At 37.8% G+C, this 12,927-nt stretch overlaps 1 protein-coding gene across 7 annotated transcripts in view; it reads right to left on the bottom strand.

The window, feature by feature from the left end:
• LOC117603119 (nephrin) overlaps positions 1–12,927 on the bottom strand; it is a 278,717-nt gene that overhangs the window by 35,337 nt on the left and 230,453 nt on the right. For all 7 annotated transcript variants that reach the window (XM_034321926.2, XM_034321925.2, XM_034321928.2 and 4 more), the window contains 2 exons: positions 5,801–6,009; positions 3,556–3,672 (listed from right to left, as the gene is read on the bottom strand). In XM_034321926.2, the coding sequence (XP_034177817.2) occupies positions 3,556–3,672; positions 5,801–6,009 (326 nt within the window). The remainder of the gene's footprint in view (positions 1–3,555; positions 3,673–5,800; positions 6,010–12,927) is intronic.

The raw sequence follows: 12,927 nt of genomic DNA, 5'->3' as shown, positions 1-12,927 counted from the left end.
TTATTCTATTTATTTGCTTTTGTTTTCAGACACGACAAACCTTCGACACGATTAATCCAGTGCAAGTAACGTCGAGCATGACTAGAATACATTAACGTCAAACATTAAGCGGGAAACTTATCGATATTCTATCTCACAGTGCATTTAATCCTTCGTAATTTGCTTAATTCCCATGAATATTGGAGACAGGATTAATGGATTAATGGAACACGTTCGATTTTGTAAAATTAGTATTTCCATGATTAATGGAGGATATTATGACGATAAAATTCCGACTTTCTCGTCGATGTCTTAATTAAACATTTACGCTTAGGATTATTAAAAATATTCAATTCTGAAAAAGACACCTCGAAGACAGTTGTTTTCACGATCTACAGTATGCTTTTTTCTCTCTTTCTAATGGCAATAAATTAGGTTAAATGGCGATTTCGGAGGGAAATAGTGTTGGCAAGTTATTTTCTTAGCACGCGAGCGCAATAACGAAAAGACGTACCGAATTATGCCGCGTAAACCCTCTGCCTGCAATTCCTCATAAATAAATACACCCTAGTAAATAATAAACGGTGGAAGTTGTACGAGAAACTACGGTCTGCGGTCGGTTTTAATGTCACAGACACGAGAACGCGGCAGAGAGTACACGTAAGATACACATATCTATCTATAGGGTAGTTTCATAAAATAAATCACTGCAATATTGATTTTAAGCTTTGTGAATATTTTTGAAAAAAGATTTGTTAGTAGAACCTTATCTTAACTCCGTTTTTAATTTTATAAAATGCCAAACGATTTAACCCTCGGACAGCGGACCATGGAGAGAGCCTCAATTGTAATTTAATATGATTTTCATTATCTATGTTTCGCGGTGCTTTTTTAACAATTATTATTTTAATGTATGAAACTCTTTCGTTCAGAATTTAAATATTTAACATGTTTTGTAAGTTTGGCTCTCGATTGACCCAGGCTCTGCTGTTCAAGGGTTAAACAACTGTTATGAAATAAGAAGGTAAAGAGGGTTTTTAGAATGTTATGTCAGTCAATTTAAATTGCAAAGTGCAATTTAAAGCGCGATGGAATCGTTTAAAAGTGTAGAGAACGTAACGCTTTCGCGGAGGTAGTATCTCTTTGAGTAGTACAACTCAGTACTTAGTCAGACAACTTGGAGTAGTTAGATGTGCAGTTAGACCGGTTTCTATCTGTTTCAATATTTCCTCCTCTATTTCTTGGCAGAATGCAAATCGTGCATGAATACGAGACGATCCGGTTTCCGCTTGAGCCAACATTTTCACTCATAAATCTTGTAAAATTAATTACCGAGTTTCAAGCTAAAAAACTTTTCGATATTTACATTCCAATTTCGACGCGCTTTTATTTTTCAGAATGTATGATTTACAGCGAAGTAAATAATTTTCAAATGGCCACGTTTCTAAAGATTCTTAGCAACGTTTCGCAGCGATCGCTAAAATGAAAAGTGAAAAGGAGGAACTCGTCAAGTAGTTGGTTAATAAATCTCGTTCTTCATTTTGCTCGTTGAACACAATATTTTACTCACGAGCCTGTAGCGGATATAAATTTCGTGGCGAGCCAAAAGCGTTGCCTCGCCAATCCGTTCTTTTACTCTCGACCTTCTCGTTTCTCTTCTGCCCGTCTGTTTATAGATCCTTATAAAAGGATACGCAGCGCGGGTTGCGCCTCGGAGGAGCCGAAGACGCGTTAAGATAAACGCGAGCGTGTGCTCTCACCCGTTCGCGTGAAAACCGGAAGAACGTTATACTAAGCCGCGTGCTTCATCTTCTCCGACGCTATTAAATTTTCATTTTAATCATACTTCGTTCCGGCCCTCGAAACGATCAACCTTCCGGCTGATGGAAATTTTCTCACGCTATAGCGGATGTCGTTGAAATTATTTCACGCATATTCGAACTGAAGTTCTATTTTATTATTATTACAAAAATATTCAATTTATTATTAGCCCTCCGTCAGCAATCTTAATGTTACTGACGCGATCTGTAAAGGGGATTGTTTAAGTTCGTGGCTAATTTTTTATTGTTCTTGGCTTTCAAAAAATCTGCAAAAATTCTGGGATATTAATTAAAGTTTTTACTTTAGGATATAATTGATTGAGCCAAATTTGTAGTTGTAGCTGCAGGGGGTTAACAAGTTATGAATATTTTATAATTGTTAAAAATTTCTATTACATGTCAAACATTCATCGTCATTCGTGATTACAATATAAAAAGTGAACATGTGAAAGAAGAGCAAATTCTTTTTTAGGAGCAACGAGATCGTGACTGTGTAAATATAATAGAAAAGATCTCCTTTCTCGAAAGAATACCTCGTTGTAGAAATATGGTACGCACGTGGTAACCAACCTGGTCTCTTTTTATTAGATTAATCAATTTAAAACCTTACCCCCTGGCGTGAATTTCGCTTTGAGCAAGACGGTAGATCCCTCGTGATCTTGTACAGTCCTTTTCCTCGGGGAAAGGAAAAGAAATAAGGGAAAAATGACAGCAGAAAGGAGCCTAGATTTTGTATGTACAAATTTAAATACGTGGCCAAGAAATTTTCATTTCCTTAGCTAAGAAATTAATTAGTTCATGAATTGTAAATTCTGCGAGTTTCAATAGGTGTAAAATTATTTCCTCTTTATTTAAGATGAAAAGTTGCAAATTCGTTGTATGAAGCATAGAAATTACGTGAAATATGCGATGAAGATAGAGCGAGAATAGAGCAGTAAACGAATGGAGCTATGCGCAATGCAGCAAGGATGGAAGGAGCAGGACAGAAAATAAGGGAAAAAGAGAAACGTACTGCAGCTACAGTATTACAGAAACAGGGATGAAAAAAGGAGGAAAGCAAAGTGGAAATGAACGAAACTGTGCAAAAAAGGATTGAGATAGTAGAATCAGAAACACGGGGGAAAAAAGGAGAGTAAAAAGGGAAAACAGGAAAACTGTCAGAAACAGGGACAAATGAAAAAAAGAAGATGCAACCCGCGGAGTTTTGAGGTTTTCACGGCTGGGTTTGTTACATTTAATACTGTTTGAGGCTTTTGGGTGTAAGCCGTGTCCAGAAGGAAAATATTCCCAACGTTTCTCCACCCCTCCCCAAAAAAGGAACATCTAGTTTTATAAGGGGTCTGAGGACATAAAACCAGAGAACGAAATACGTATAGAAAGAAACTTCCATAGAAACTAAAACCGAAGAGGAAAAAAAGGAGCAGAGACTCTAACGAACCAAAATTACAATGTATGGAACAATAAATCACCGGTAAAAAAAGATCCATGAATTCCATTTTTCCAAAGGTAACCTGAAGCTCCCACGAAAGAGAACAATAGCTACACGGATCGATAAATAGTAAGATAAAAAGATAAAAACGATGTTTGTGGCAATAAGAAAAGACAGGATACTCGAATATAATCCCACAAAAATAGAAAAAAAGTATCATGCCAACATATTAAATAACATGAAAATTAACTTTTATCAACAATATCAATATTGGCGTGTGATTACTATCTACTTAAAAAAATAAAGAAATAAAGTATGAGTACTCACCACCAGCAGCGACACATGTAATATTCAAAGAAGCACCCTCGCTGTATGGGCCTAGAATGTAGTGGGGTATATGAGACTTTCCATCTTCGTCCAATATACTAAGCTGCTCCGGCGGTACTGTAATAATTTCACGCAATAAGATCGCTTTGGTCCTTCGTTTTTTCCTTCGTTTCTCCTCCAAACCCCCTCTTCTCTGCTTCATCCCCTTTTCGAGTGAACGTTTGCGAACACCGACTCTCCACGGGGCAAAATCAATTTGCAAGACGATGAATTACCGCACAGGCGTGTATCATCTCGCGACACCACACTGTGGTGGTTGGTATTCTTATCTGGCAAACCCGTGGAGCACTTAAGAAGACGCCACGCTTCGACTATGCAAATTGTTTTTAACCCAGACAGCCGGGGAATTGAACGAGAGAGGGGACTTCTTCTTTGCTTTTGCAAAGAAGAAATTATTTGCAGAGAAATTGTTTTGGATTGCGGCGAGCATAGTAGATTTTTCTTGAGAAAATAAGAAACATTTTTCTTGTTTATCTTCTTGGGAAGATGGGGCTGTAAGGGAGGCCCCATTACTCATAAGAAGTATTAAATTTTTCATATTTGTATGATTTGAAATTCATTTGTAGTATTTGTCTATTATGCTCGACTATTTTTTAATAAAGAATTTATGGGCGTTTGGTGATGTAGTGGATAATTGGAATGATTTGATCGTGGGTTAAATTGATTCTAGTTGAACTGACTTTGCTAATGGTTTATGGACCGATAGACGATTGATATTAATTTCGTACTAGGGTAATATTAATATTCAGAGTGATAAACTTTCTGCAAATAGGGTTATGGCACTGAAATTAATATTTGTCTAATAACTAATATTAACTCTTAGTGGTTCCAAAGTCTCTGATCATGAAATTAGAAAATTTTAGCAAACAAAACATTCTATGATTAGAATATTTGTGAAATATTCTATGAGTATTCTATGATTATTATATTCTATTTTTACCTTATTATTTTTGGCGTCACAAAAATGATATCTATGGCTCTAGAGTTCAACTAGAAAATTTTTCAAACGACAACAAGATCCGTACCGTAAGCTGAAATCTACTTATCGATATCACCGACATCGATGCACCGATTTCGACGAGTTAAGCATCATGGATGCCGATCTAATTTCGTATTTCCCTCGATTCCGACGACTTTCAGATAAAACTCCTCTTAATCGTCGCTTGCTGAACTGTGGATCCGGGTCAAGAAGACCGAATCCACTCTCTGTTTGTTCGAGCTAATCGCGAAAAGCGGTCTGGCAAGCCTCGATCAATTTCCAAGGAGACCAAAGAGGAACAGAGAAATCGCGGAGAAAGAAAAAAGATAGGGAAATAGAAGTAGATTAGCAGGAAAGACGTCAAAGAAGTAGGAGGGGGGAAAAAAGGTTGAATATTGAGGTTTAATCAAACGAATGATGAAAAATTAACGAAAGAATTAAACAAAGTTACATGTAAGAACCTAGCATGTATAAATAATACAAAAATCAAGAAGAATACTTAAACAAAAGTAATGAAGAATACCGAAAGATTTCGTATGTTTGAAAAAACGGAAAGGAAAGCGAAATAAAAATTACTCGGTAAGATGAAAAATGAAGTGATGTGTATACCGATAAACAGAGCGTCTGATAAAGAAAACCATAATAAACAAACGAACAAAGACAAGGCTAAAGATATTGCATTACGGCGTCAAGAGGAAGTAATGGATGCAGCCAACTCAAAGCGTAGGAAAACGGAAGGACGAGAAGATTAATGGAGAATGAAACGGACAGACACAAGGGACGAACGAAATACATATCCAGCCGAGGATACAAGTAACAAAGGATCAAAGGATTCTGGCGGAAAACTGGTTGGAATGCGCGTTAAAAAGAAAACTGCAATAAAAAAGAGTTTGTCAAAAATACTTAAGATAAACAGAATTAAAATTAAATAATTAGTAGAGTTATATTAATATTATAATGTAACTAATCCTAGAACGGTATAAAATTTAAAAAGTGAAGACAATGTGAAATACGAAATTAAGATTCTGGCTCTCTTCATGGTCCGCGCACCGACGGATGAAGATGCTGTTCATCCTAGCCGTTCGAATATTTATAAACGATAACGTAGATGAGAAAACGCGAATGATAGAATGTAGATCGAAGGGGAATAAGAGGATGAAGAGGAAGATCAAAGATGGTAGAGATTCTGATCCGTTGAATACTCACTGATCACCGTGAGATTGACTTTACTGTTCCTGGTCGGCGACTGCTTGAAATCGACCCTGCATCTGTAAACGGCTGCGTCGCTCTCACGGACGTTGTTCAGGGTGAGTTTTGCGGGATTCTCCGAGTATCTGAAGAAGGCACGACTGTCGAGGCTGCTATCCTGCCAGTGTTGTCCTTGTTCCAGGTTGCTTTGCTTCCTTGTGTCGAAACTGCAAATAGACGGGGTATGTAGCGAGCGACGTGTAGCTATCGAGAATTGAAGGGGTTTCTGAAGATGCTTGGAAAACGACAAAATTCGCTACCGCGACTGGAAATGGCATACGCGACCACCGAGATCGAAACGATTTCCGACATCAAGATTAGAATAAATAAGAATTCAAACAGTTTATTGTTTCGTGAATTCGTATTTCCCTCTGCTTTTCGCCCTTGATGTATTCTTCTATATTCCACAATCAGTTTTAATTCTTCAAACGAAATATCACAGCAAACAATGAATCAATTACAAAGCTAACTATCAATTTCATCCTCAACGAATTAAACAATACTTGGAATTAATCAATATACAACGACGCATTTGTCATAGAATTAACGTCCGGATAATTAATCGATTCGCGTAATCAGCGTTTCGGCTACCCATTGTTTGTTCGAAAAATACGAATATCTGTGCCGTTGGAAAAATATTCGGAGAATTTCGCATTAGGATGCCGCGAAAATTACGAACGATAACACCCGACGCGTGAACTGTACAATGTCCCCAATTGCATCGGGAAATTTCGAATATTTCTCGATGGTATTTCGAGGCAGCCGCGGGAACAGAAATGCACGGGAAGCACGGGATGGTAACCAGGTCACGGTTCTGTTGTCAATAAAACGGGTAGCCGCGATTGTTGCTCGCTTGATATTCCCCTGGAAGTTTATTAGCCTGGTGTGTAAACACTTTGAACGTTTTACCGAGGTCCCTGGGCTTAATATCGCGCCGCGAAGAAAGAAAACAGAGCTCGAAACTCCGGTGAAAGAACGCAGCTCGCGTTGCAACCGAGGCTTTTCCACTTTCCTTCGGTTCGCGTGAGCTTTATTTTCCAAGAAAGCTTGTCTACGTCTGACACACGTTTTCATTGTTACCTTCGATTCTACTTGGAAGCGATTTTTCGTAGAATTTTCGTAGAATATTCTTGCATCGAACGAACATCCGCTTCGTTGAAACTTCTTTCTTTTTTAAATTAGAAGTTTGTCAATTTTTAAAATAGGCGAAAATTTCATTGCCACTGATGAAAATTCAAAAACGTATTTTTCTAATAAGTAAAAATTCAAGGATTAAAATAACAGATAAGAAAATTATTCGAAAATATTTTTAACAGTTCATAAAATCGTGTGTCGTACTAGTTATGACTGTTTCTAACTGTGCCGTTCGACGTGTTGATAAAAACTTGTATAACGATCGAAAAGTTTCGAGAAAGGCTCGCGATCCTTCCGCATGGATACACAGATGGACGTTAAAGTATCCTTTCAGATTCGAAGGCGGGCACGAGACGAGGGTGAAACTTTCATATTGGCTGCGCTAAACTCCCCCGGAAACGATCAATCGAAAAATACGTCCGGTTATCAAAGAAAAGCAGCAAGTCACGCGAGATTCTTCAGCCACTTTAACATCTAATATCTGGCTTTTTACGCGACGCTACTTTTATTACGTGCCTGTCCTCGCAATTGCGACGGGATCTAACTAAATTTATGGTGTATCGATAGCCTGGGAGCTTCTTAAAGAGATCAAAGAACCATTCTACCTTCAAAGGTATTTCTCCAACGAGTTATTTACATTTTCTTCCTCTTTTCCACCCCGGTTCGATCCGTTGCACATCCTCGCTACTCCGCGTAGCGACGTTATAAATACGCGAGATCGAATTTCGAAAGGGATAATAGCAGTGAAAGAAGCTCCCATTCTCTTTCTTCTCCATTTCAAAAACTGTTATCGAATGGCTTTCAATTAAATTTCAAAGTGCAATAGAGTCTTCATTTTAAAAGACCACATTAAACAATAACAAAGTTTCCTGTTCGATATTCAATTTATAGTACGCTTAAATGTAAATTAGTTAGACGATATGAATATATATTATATAATACATACGAAACGAACTCTGCGTGTTGTCTCGAAGAAGGCTCAAGAACGACTGAATGTGTTCGCACTTCGACGTGTTTACTGTCGATGACTCGAGTGTTTATGCAAAGGGATTATCCTTATCTCGAGCGCGGTACTAAGACTACCGGTTCCGATAGCCTCGCGGCTCCGGATTAAAATTTCGTCTTTCCATGCACGCACTAACTTTCATAGATTCTGGAGTTTACTTCCGGTTTACTTTACTCTCAGGAAAAGCCTCGGGAGTAGCACTTGTGTTTCGCAATTAAATTTGATTTACAATTAACATTCGAAGTTATTAATTCTATCGGAGAGGGTAACAAAGTTAGCTGGTTTCCGAGCGGAATTATCAAGCCTGTGAAATTAACCGAATAGCCAAACTCAATTTTTATTAAACCATCCTGTGGCGTTCAGTTCGCTCCGCGCCCCGATTTCCCCGTGCAAACCAATTATTCCGCTGTTACGCGTTAAAGTTCATGGTTAATTACATCCCGCTTGGCAAACGGTCGCTTTGAACAATCGGAATCGCGTACACCCTTTTCGGGCGCATCTCTCGATGTCCCGCTATCCATGCTCCTTCGATTTAATTTTAGCTTATTAATTCGAATTTCGTAATTGACCAATTTATATCTCGTTGATTTTGATAACTCAAAAGAACAAAGAGCTGGAACACTTGGGACTGGATAATACTGTTCGAAGTATACAGGGGGTGAAACGTACAGGAGCGAGAATAATGAAATAATTGTTTCATATATTATTCAATTATTTCGTTAATCAGCGGACAAGAATAAAATTTCACCGAAATTCTCCTTCACAAATTATCTACAATTTTCCAAACTCTTTATTTAACATTTTGGAAATTGCCTGGAGCCTAGCTAGCAACACGAGGAATAAATGACATAAAAGGGTTTTCAGATGAAAAAAAGAACTCATCGCGGTGGAATACAAAAGATACGCCCAGGGGCATGGTTGGCTCGTAAACATTTGAAAAAATTTTGTGATAACCGTGCCAGTGTAACAAATGCCGTGGTATAATAACGATGACAGAATACGCTTCACGGTGATTGCAGGACGAAGCGGAACGCTCGCGGGAAATGTCACGCCTCGTGGGACGAGCGTATGCGGCAGATAAGAAAAAACGTTCCTGTTAATTATTAGAGGTTACTGCAGTTTTGGTAAAACATCGTTAATGGAGAAACAAACTGTGGATGTTTGAATTCTGTACGAGTCTCTTTTAAATATTTCCAACACAATTATATTGGGACTTAATTTTGATTAGAAATTTATAAATTTCAGAAATATAATAATTAGAACAATCAAATTCCCTATTCTAAATTATATTCAAAGTATCACCCCTTGGACGGCGGACCATGGAGAGAGACCTCAATTTTACCACGTTCCGCTGTTCAAAGGTTAACACGCAGTATAAATTAGCTGGTAACTAGTCTACGATAACACTAATTCTCCCAGAAACCTGGCTCGATCGCTTCGTAAATACCGCGAAAATCCGCAAACCGCCAGGTGCGGTTCTAAAACGGAAGTTAAATAAAGAGGAGGATAAAAAAAAAATTCCTGGCAGCCGGAAAGTTGCCTACCGAAACGGGGCTGGGAGTGTTAAACGCCGGTGAAATTCATCGTGGAAAACCGTAACTCGGAATCCCTTTCGCGTTTTAAACGTTTCCATGTTCGCGATAGAGAAGGGAAGGAAAAAAGGCCGAGACGCAGGAACATAAGACGGTTCTTTATTCCTTCCGAGGAATAAAAAAAGAAAAAATGAAATTCTTCGCTTAGAAGCCGCACGCGACGCGGAATAAACTCGCCAGACGCGAGTGTTCCGCGTTTTAATAAAACTATGGATTGTAAAGTTTCACGGGTAATGCGATGAACGTATTACTTACACGAGGATGGGCAATAATTCGCGGCCATAATTCTTGGGTCGCGGCTGGAACACGCGGGGCCAAGGAATCGAATGGTCGAGGGTAGAAAGCAATTCATTTTATGGACGTTTAACCCTGCTCCTCGTCGGTAAGAACAACGTGGCCAAAGCCACGGAACATTTATGAAATTAAATGTACCCATTGCACTGGCTGCTGATGTTTCTCTTTCGGAGAATCTGTATTCGGGAAAGATCACGTTCCTGCGACATGGGATACGTAATGGAATGCTGGTAGGTATATATTATGGGGTGACGCATAGGCTGACACACTCGACGTTACTGTTTCTGATTTATGGTGAAAACGGGTTAGACAGAAGTTGTATGACTCTGGAAAATATATTTCCTTTTATTTTGGATGGATATAAGAGTGCAACCTTATTTTTAATTAGATTAGTAAATTAGAATTCGATATAATACCTGAGCTTTGTATTTAAATCATTCTACCAAGCAGTGTAACGAAACTTCTTTAAAATAAAAATAATGAATTATAAAAAAATTTGTACGATTTTATTTCATAAGATGTGCAATGTTTTTTAGAAGGTTTCAAATAAGTTGTATACTTAGGTTCGTGTATTTCCCTCGTTATGTTTGAAGCTTTATAAAGAAAATTCTTGTATCTACTGTATATATTTTCAGAATTTACTTCAGGAGGTAGGAAAACGATGCGTAATTCACCTACAAAGTTCTATGAATATAAAAAAAACAAGCGCAGAGAGGGTGAATACGTCGTAAGAAACAGCACGCGATGCAAAGATGAACACGCGAGCTTTTATAAGCGTAGGGAGAGAGATGAAATTTCTGATTTTTCCTCGTTTCTATGCATAAACCGCGATCGAATCGTGAGATCAGCTTTGGAGAATAGAAACGAGAGTGAGAGAGAGGGTATCAAGGGATTCAATACCTTATCTCAATATTTAATCGAATTTCTACGTTCTGTTCGGAGATAATTCGGACAAATATATGTATTGTTCTCTGATTATTAGAGGGGAAAATATTCATTAGATTTTATTGTCACGTATATGATTAAAATTGCAAAGGATAGAATCGCAAAATCTCATTACACGAAAAGTTTCAAATATTTCCGAGTTTCGTAACTTCAACATTTGAGAATTTCGTAATATAACTTTGAAGTTTCGCAATCTTGTTATTTTGTAGTACTATGATATGTATTCTACAATTTTAGCATTTTCTTATTCTAATACTTCGTTAGACACGCGTCTCACGATTCTGCCATCTTATGATTCGAGGGTTCCTTTATTCTACCATTAATTTACTATTCCACCACTCTAAATTTTACCATCTACCATTTCATCGTTTTACTACTCCACCATTCTACCATTTCACTATTTTCTATCATTCTATCATTCTACCAGCTTGTACAATTCTACAAATCTTAGATTTGAAAATTGTTCGCCATTCTACCTGGTATCTCGATATCATATTAGCTTCAGCAAAGAATTTAGTTGACACGTTAGACGTGATTTATAGTTTTATACAAAATAAACCTGTTACATTATTCTCCATATTTTACATTGTCCTATACAACGTTGAATCATATTGTCCCCCTACGTTGTAGAAGAGCATACGTCACGCGTATCCGCGAGTTGGTTTATTGTTACTAATAAATCCAACCTCATTTGACAAGCGTGCTGTCGCAAATACACGACATTCGCGCGAATTCTCCCTGTCAAACAGACATCTGTTTCAATCGCTTTCGAACGAACACCACGTTTCTCTGTGCTGGTCCCTTATTTACACTGTACCGTGATTACAACATCGATCCCGATCGAATCTCTTTAAAACACGTAAATAACACGTTCCTCGCTTCATAAAGATACCTCTCGTGAGATTATTTGTTATTCGTTTGGTAACGAAGAAATTCTCTCATTCGTTTCTTAAATTTGTTTAAAAGAGAAAAGAGAATTTCCTCTGATTTTAATAAGAGATAATTAAATTCTTCTGAGAAAGGGTGAACGATTTTGAAAATTTCATTCCTTTGAACTTGAATAATGCATGAATTTTTTCTTAATGAAATTTGGTAAGAAGAAATTTCATTTAGTTTTATAGAATGAATGATAAAATATTAATAGGAGTGAATTTTCAATCCGTATTGTCTTGGTTTATCCATAAATTAATATTCTATAAAATGTGCAAATGCTGAGTGCACCGCAAATAAGTCATATCTCCAGCGCCAACGTTAGTTGAATAAAACAACAGAATAATAGCTGCATTAACAACTCTACGGCACTGAAAGTCCAATCTAGAGTTTCGAAACAGCATCTACCTATTAATGAACTAATATTTTGCAGAGTTTGCAAATTCCAAAAGTAACGCAAACGAGCTACGTCCTCGATATAATTAGAAGAATGATAGTTTCATGCGTATTTTATATTTCAAATTCAACTTAAAACATTGAGATTGCATTGACTCGTGATTGAACAAATTGGTATTCTTGAAAATTTGCAAACATCCTCGCATGAATAATAGATCATATTTTCCCAAGTATTCTACGATATTTAAAATTTCGTTTAAAATATCAAAAGTGTATCGTATCGCGAGCAAACTAATTGATATTCAGGAAAATTTGCAAATCTGGAAATCAGCTATTTTCCCATCGAGAATTGAATCTAGTTTGCGAACGATTAATAAGAATAAAACGACAGGAAGATGCTGGAAATCGATACAGAGTGATTCGATCGCGCGAGTTACGAGTCCGACTCGATTATCCGAGGTAACCGGGCAGGTGTTTCGAATCTTTTTCTCTTTCTGCTCGTACGAAACGCCCGGGGCAAGATGAGGTTTGCGGCCGACTGTTGCCTGAGGGCTAGATTTCTGAACCGGTCCTTCGAGGACGTTTACGCCAAGGTTTCAGGACACACACCGTGCGAAACGCGACTTCCTTCGTTCCACTTTCAGATTTCCCGCTTGAAAAAGCAAATTCGACCGCTGTTTTAACACTTAAACAGCGCAGCCTAAGTTAATCGTGACCCAAAGTTGGGAAACCTAAAATTGGGGCACTCCACGTGGTCCGCCATCTAAGGGTTAACGCCCACGCGTAAA

Source organism: Osmia lignaria, chromosome 12 (assembly GCF_051020975.1).
Source record: "Osmia lignaria lignaria isolate PbOS001 chromosome 12, iyOsmLign1, whole genome shotgun sequence".
NCBI classification, from domain to species: Eukaryota; Metazoa; Arthropoda; class Insecta; order Hymenoptera; family Megachilidae; genus Osmia; species Osmia lignaria.
This window is presented reverse-complemented; position numbering and strand designations above follow the sequence as displayed.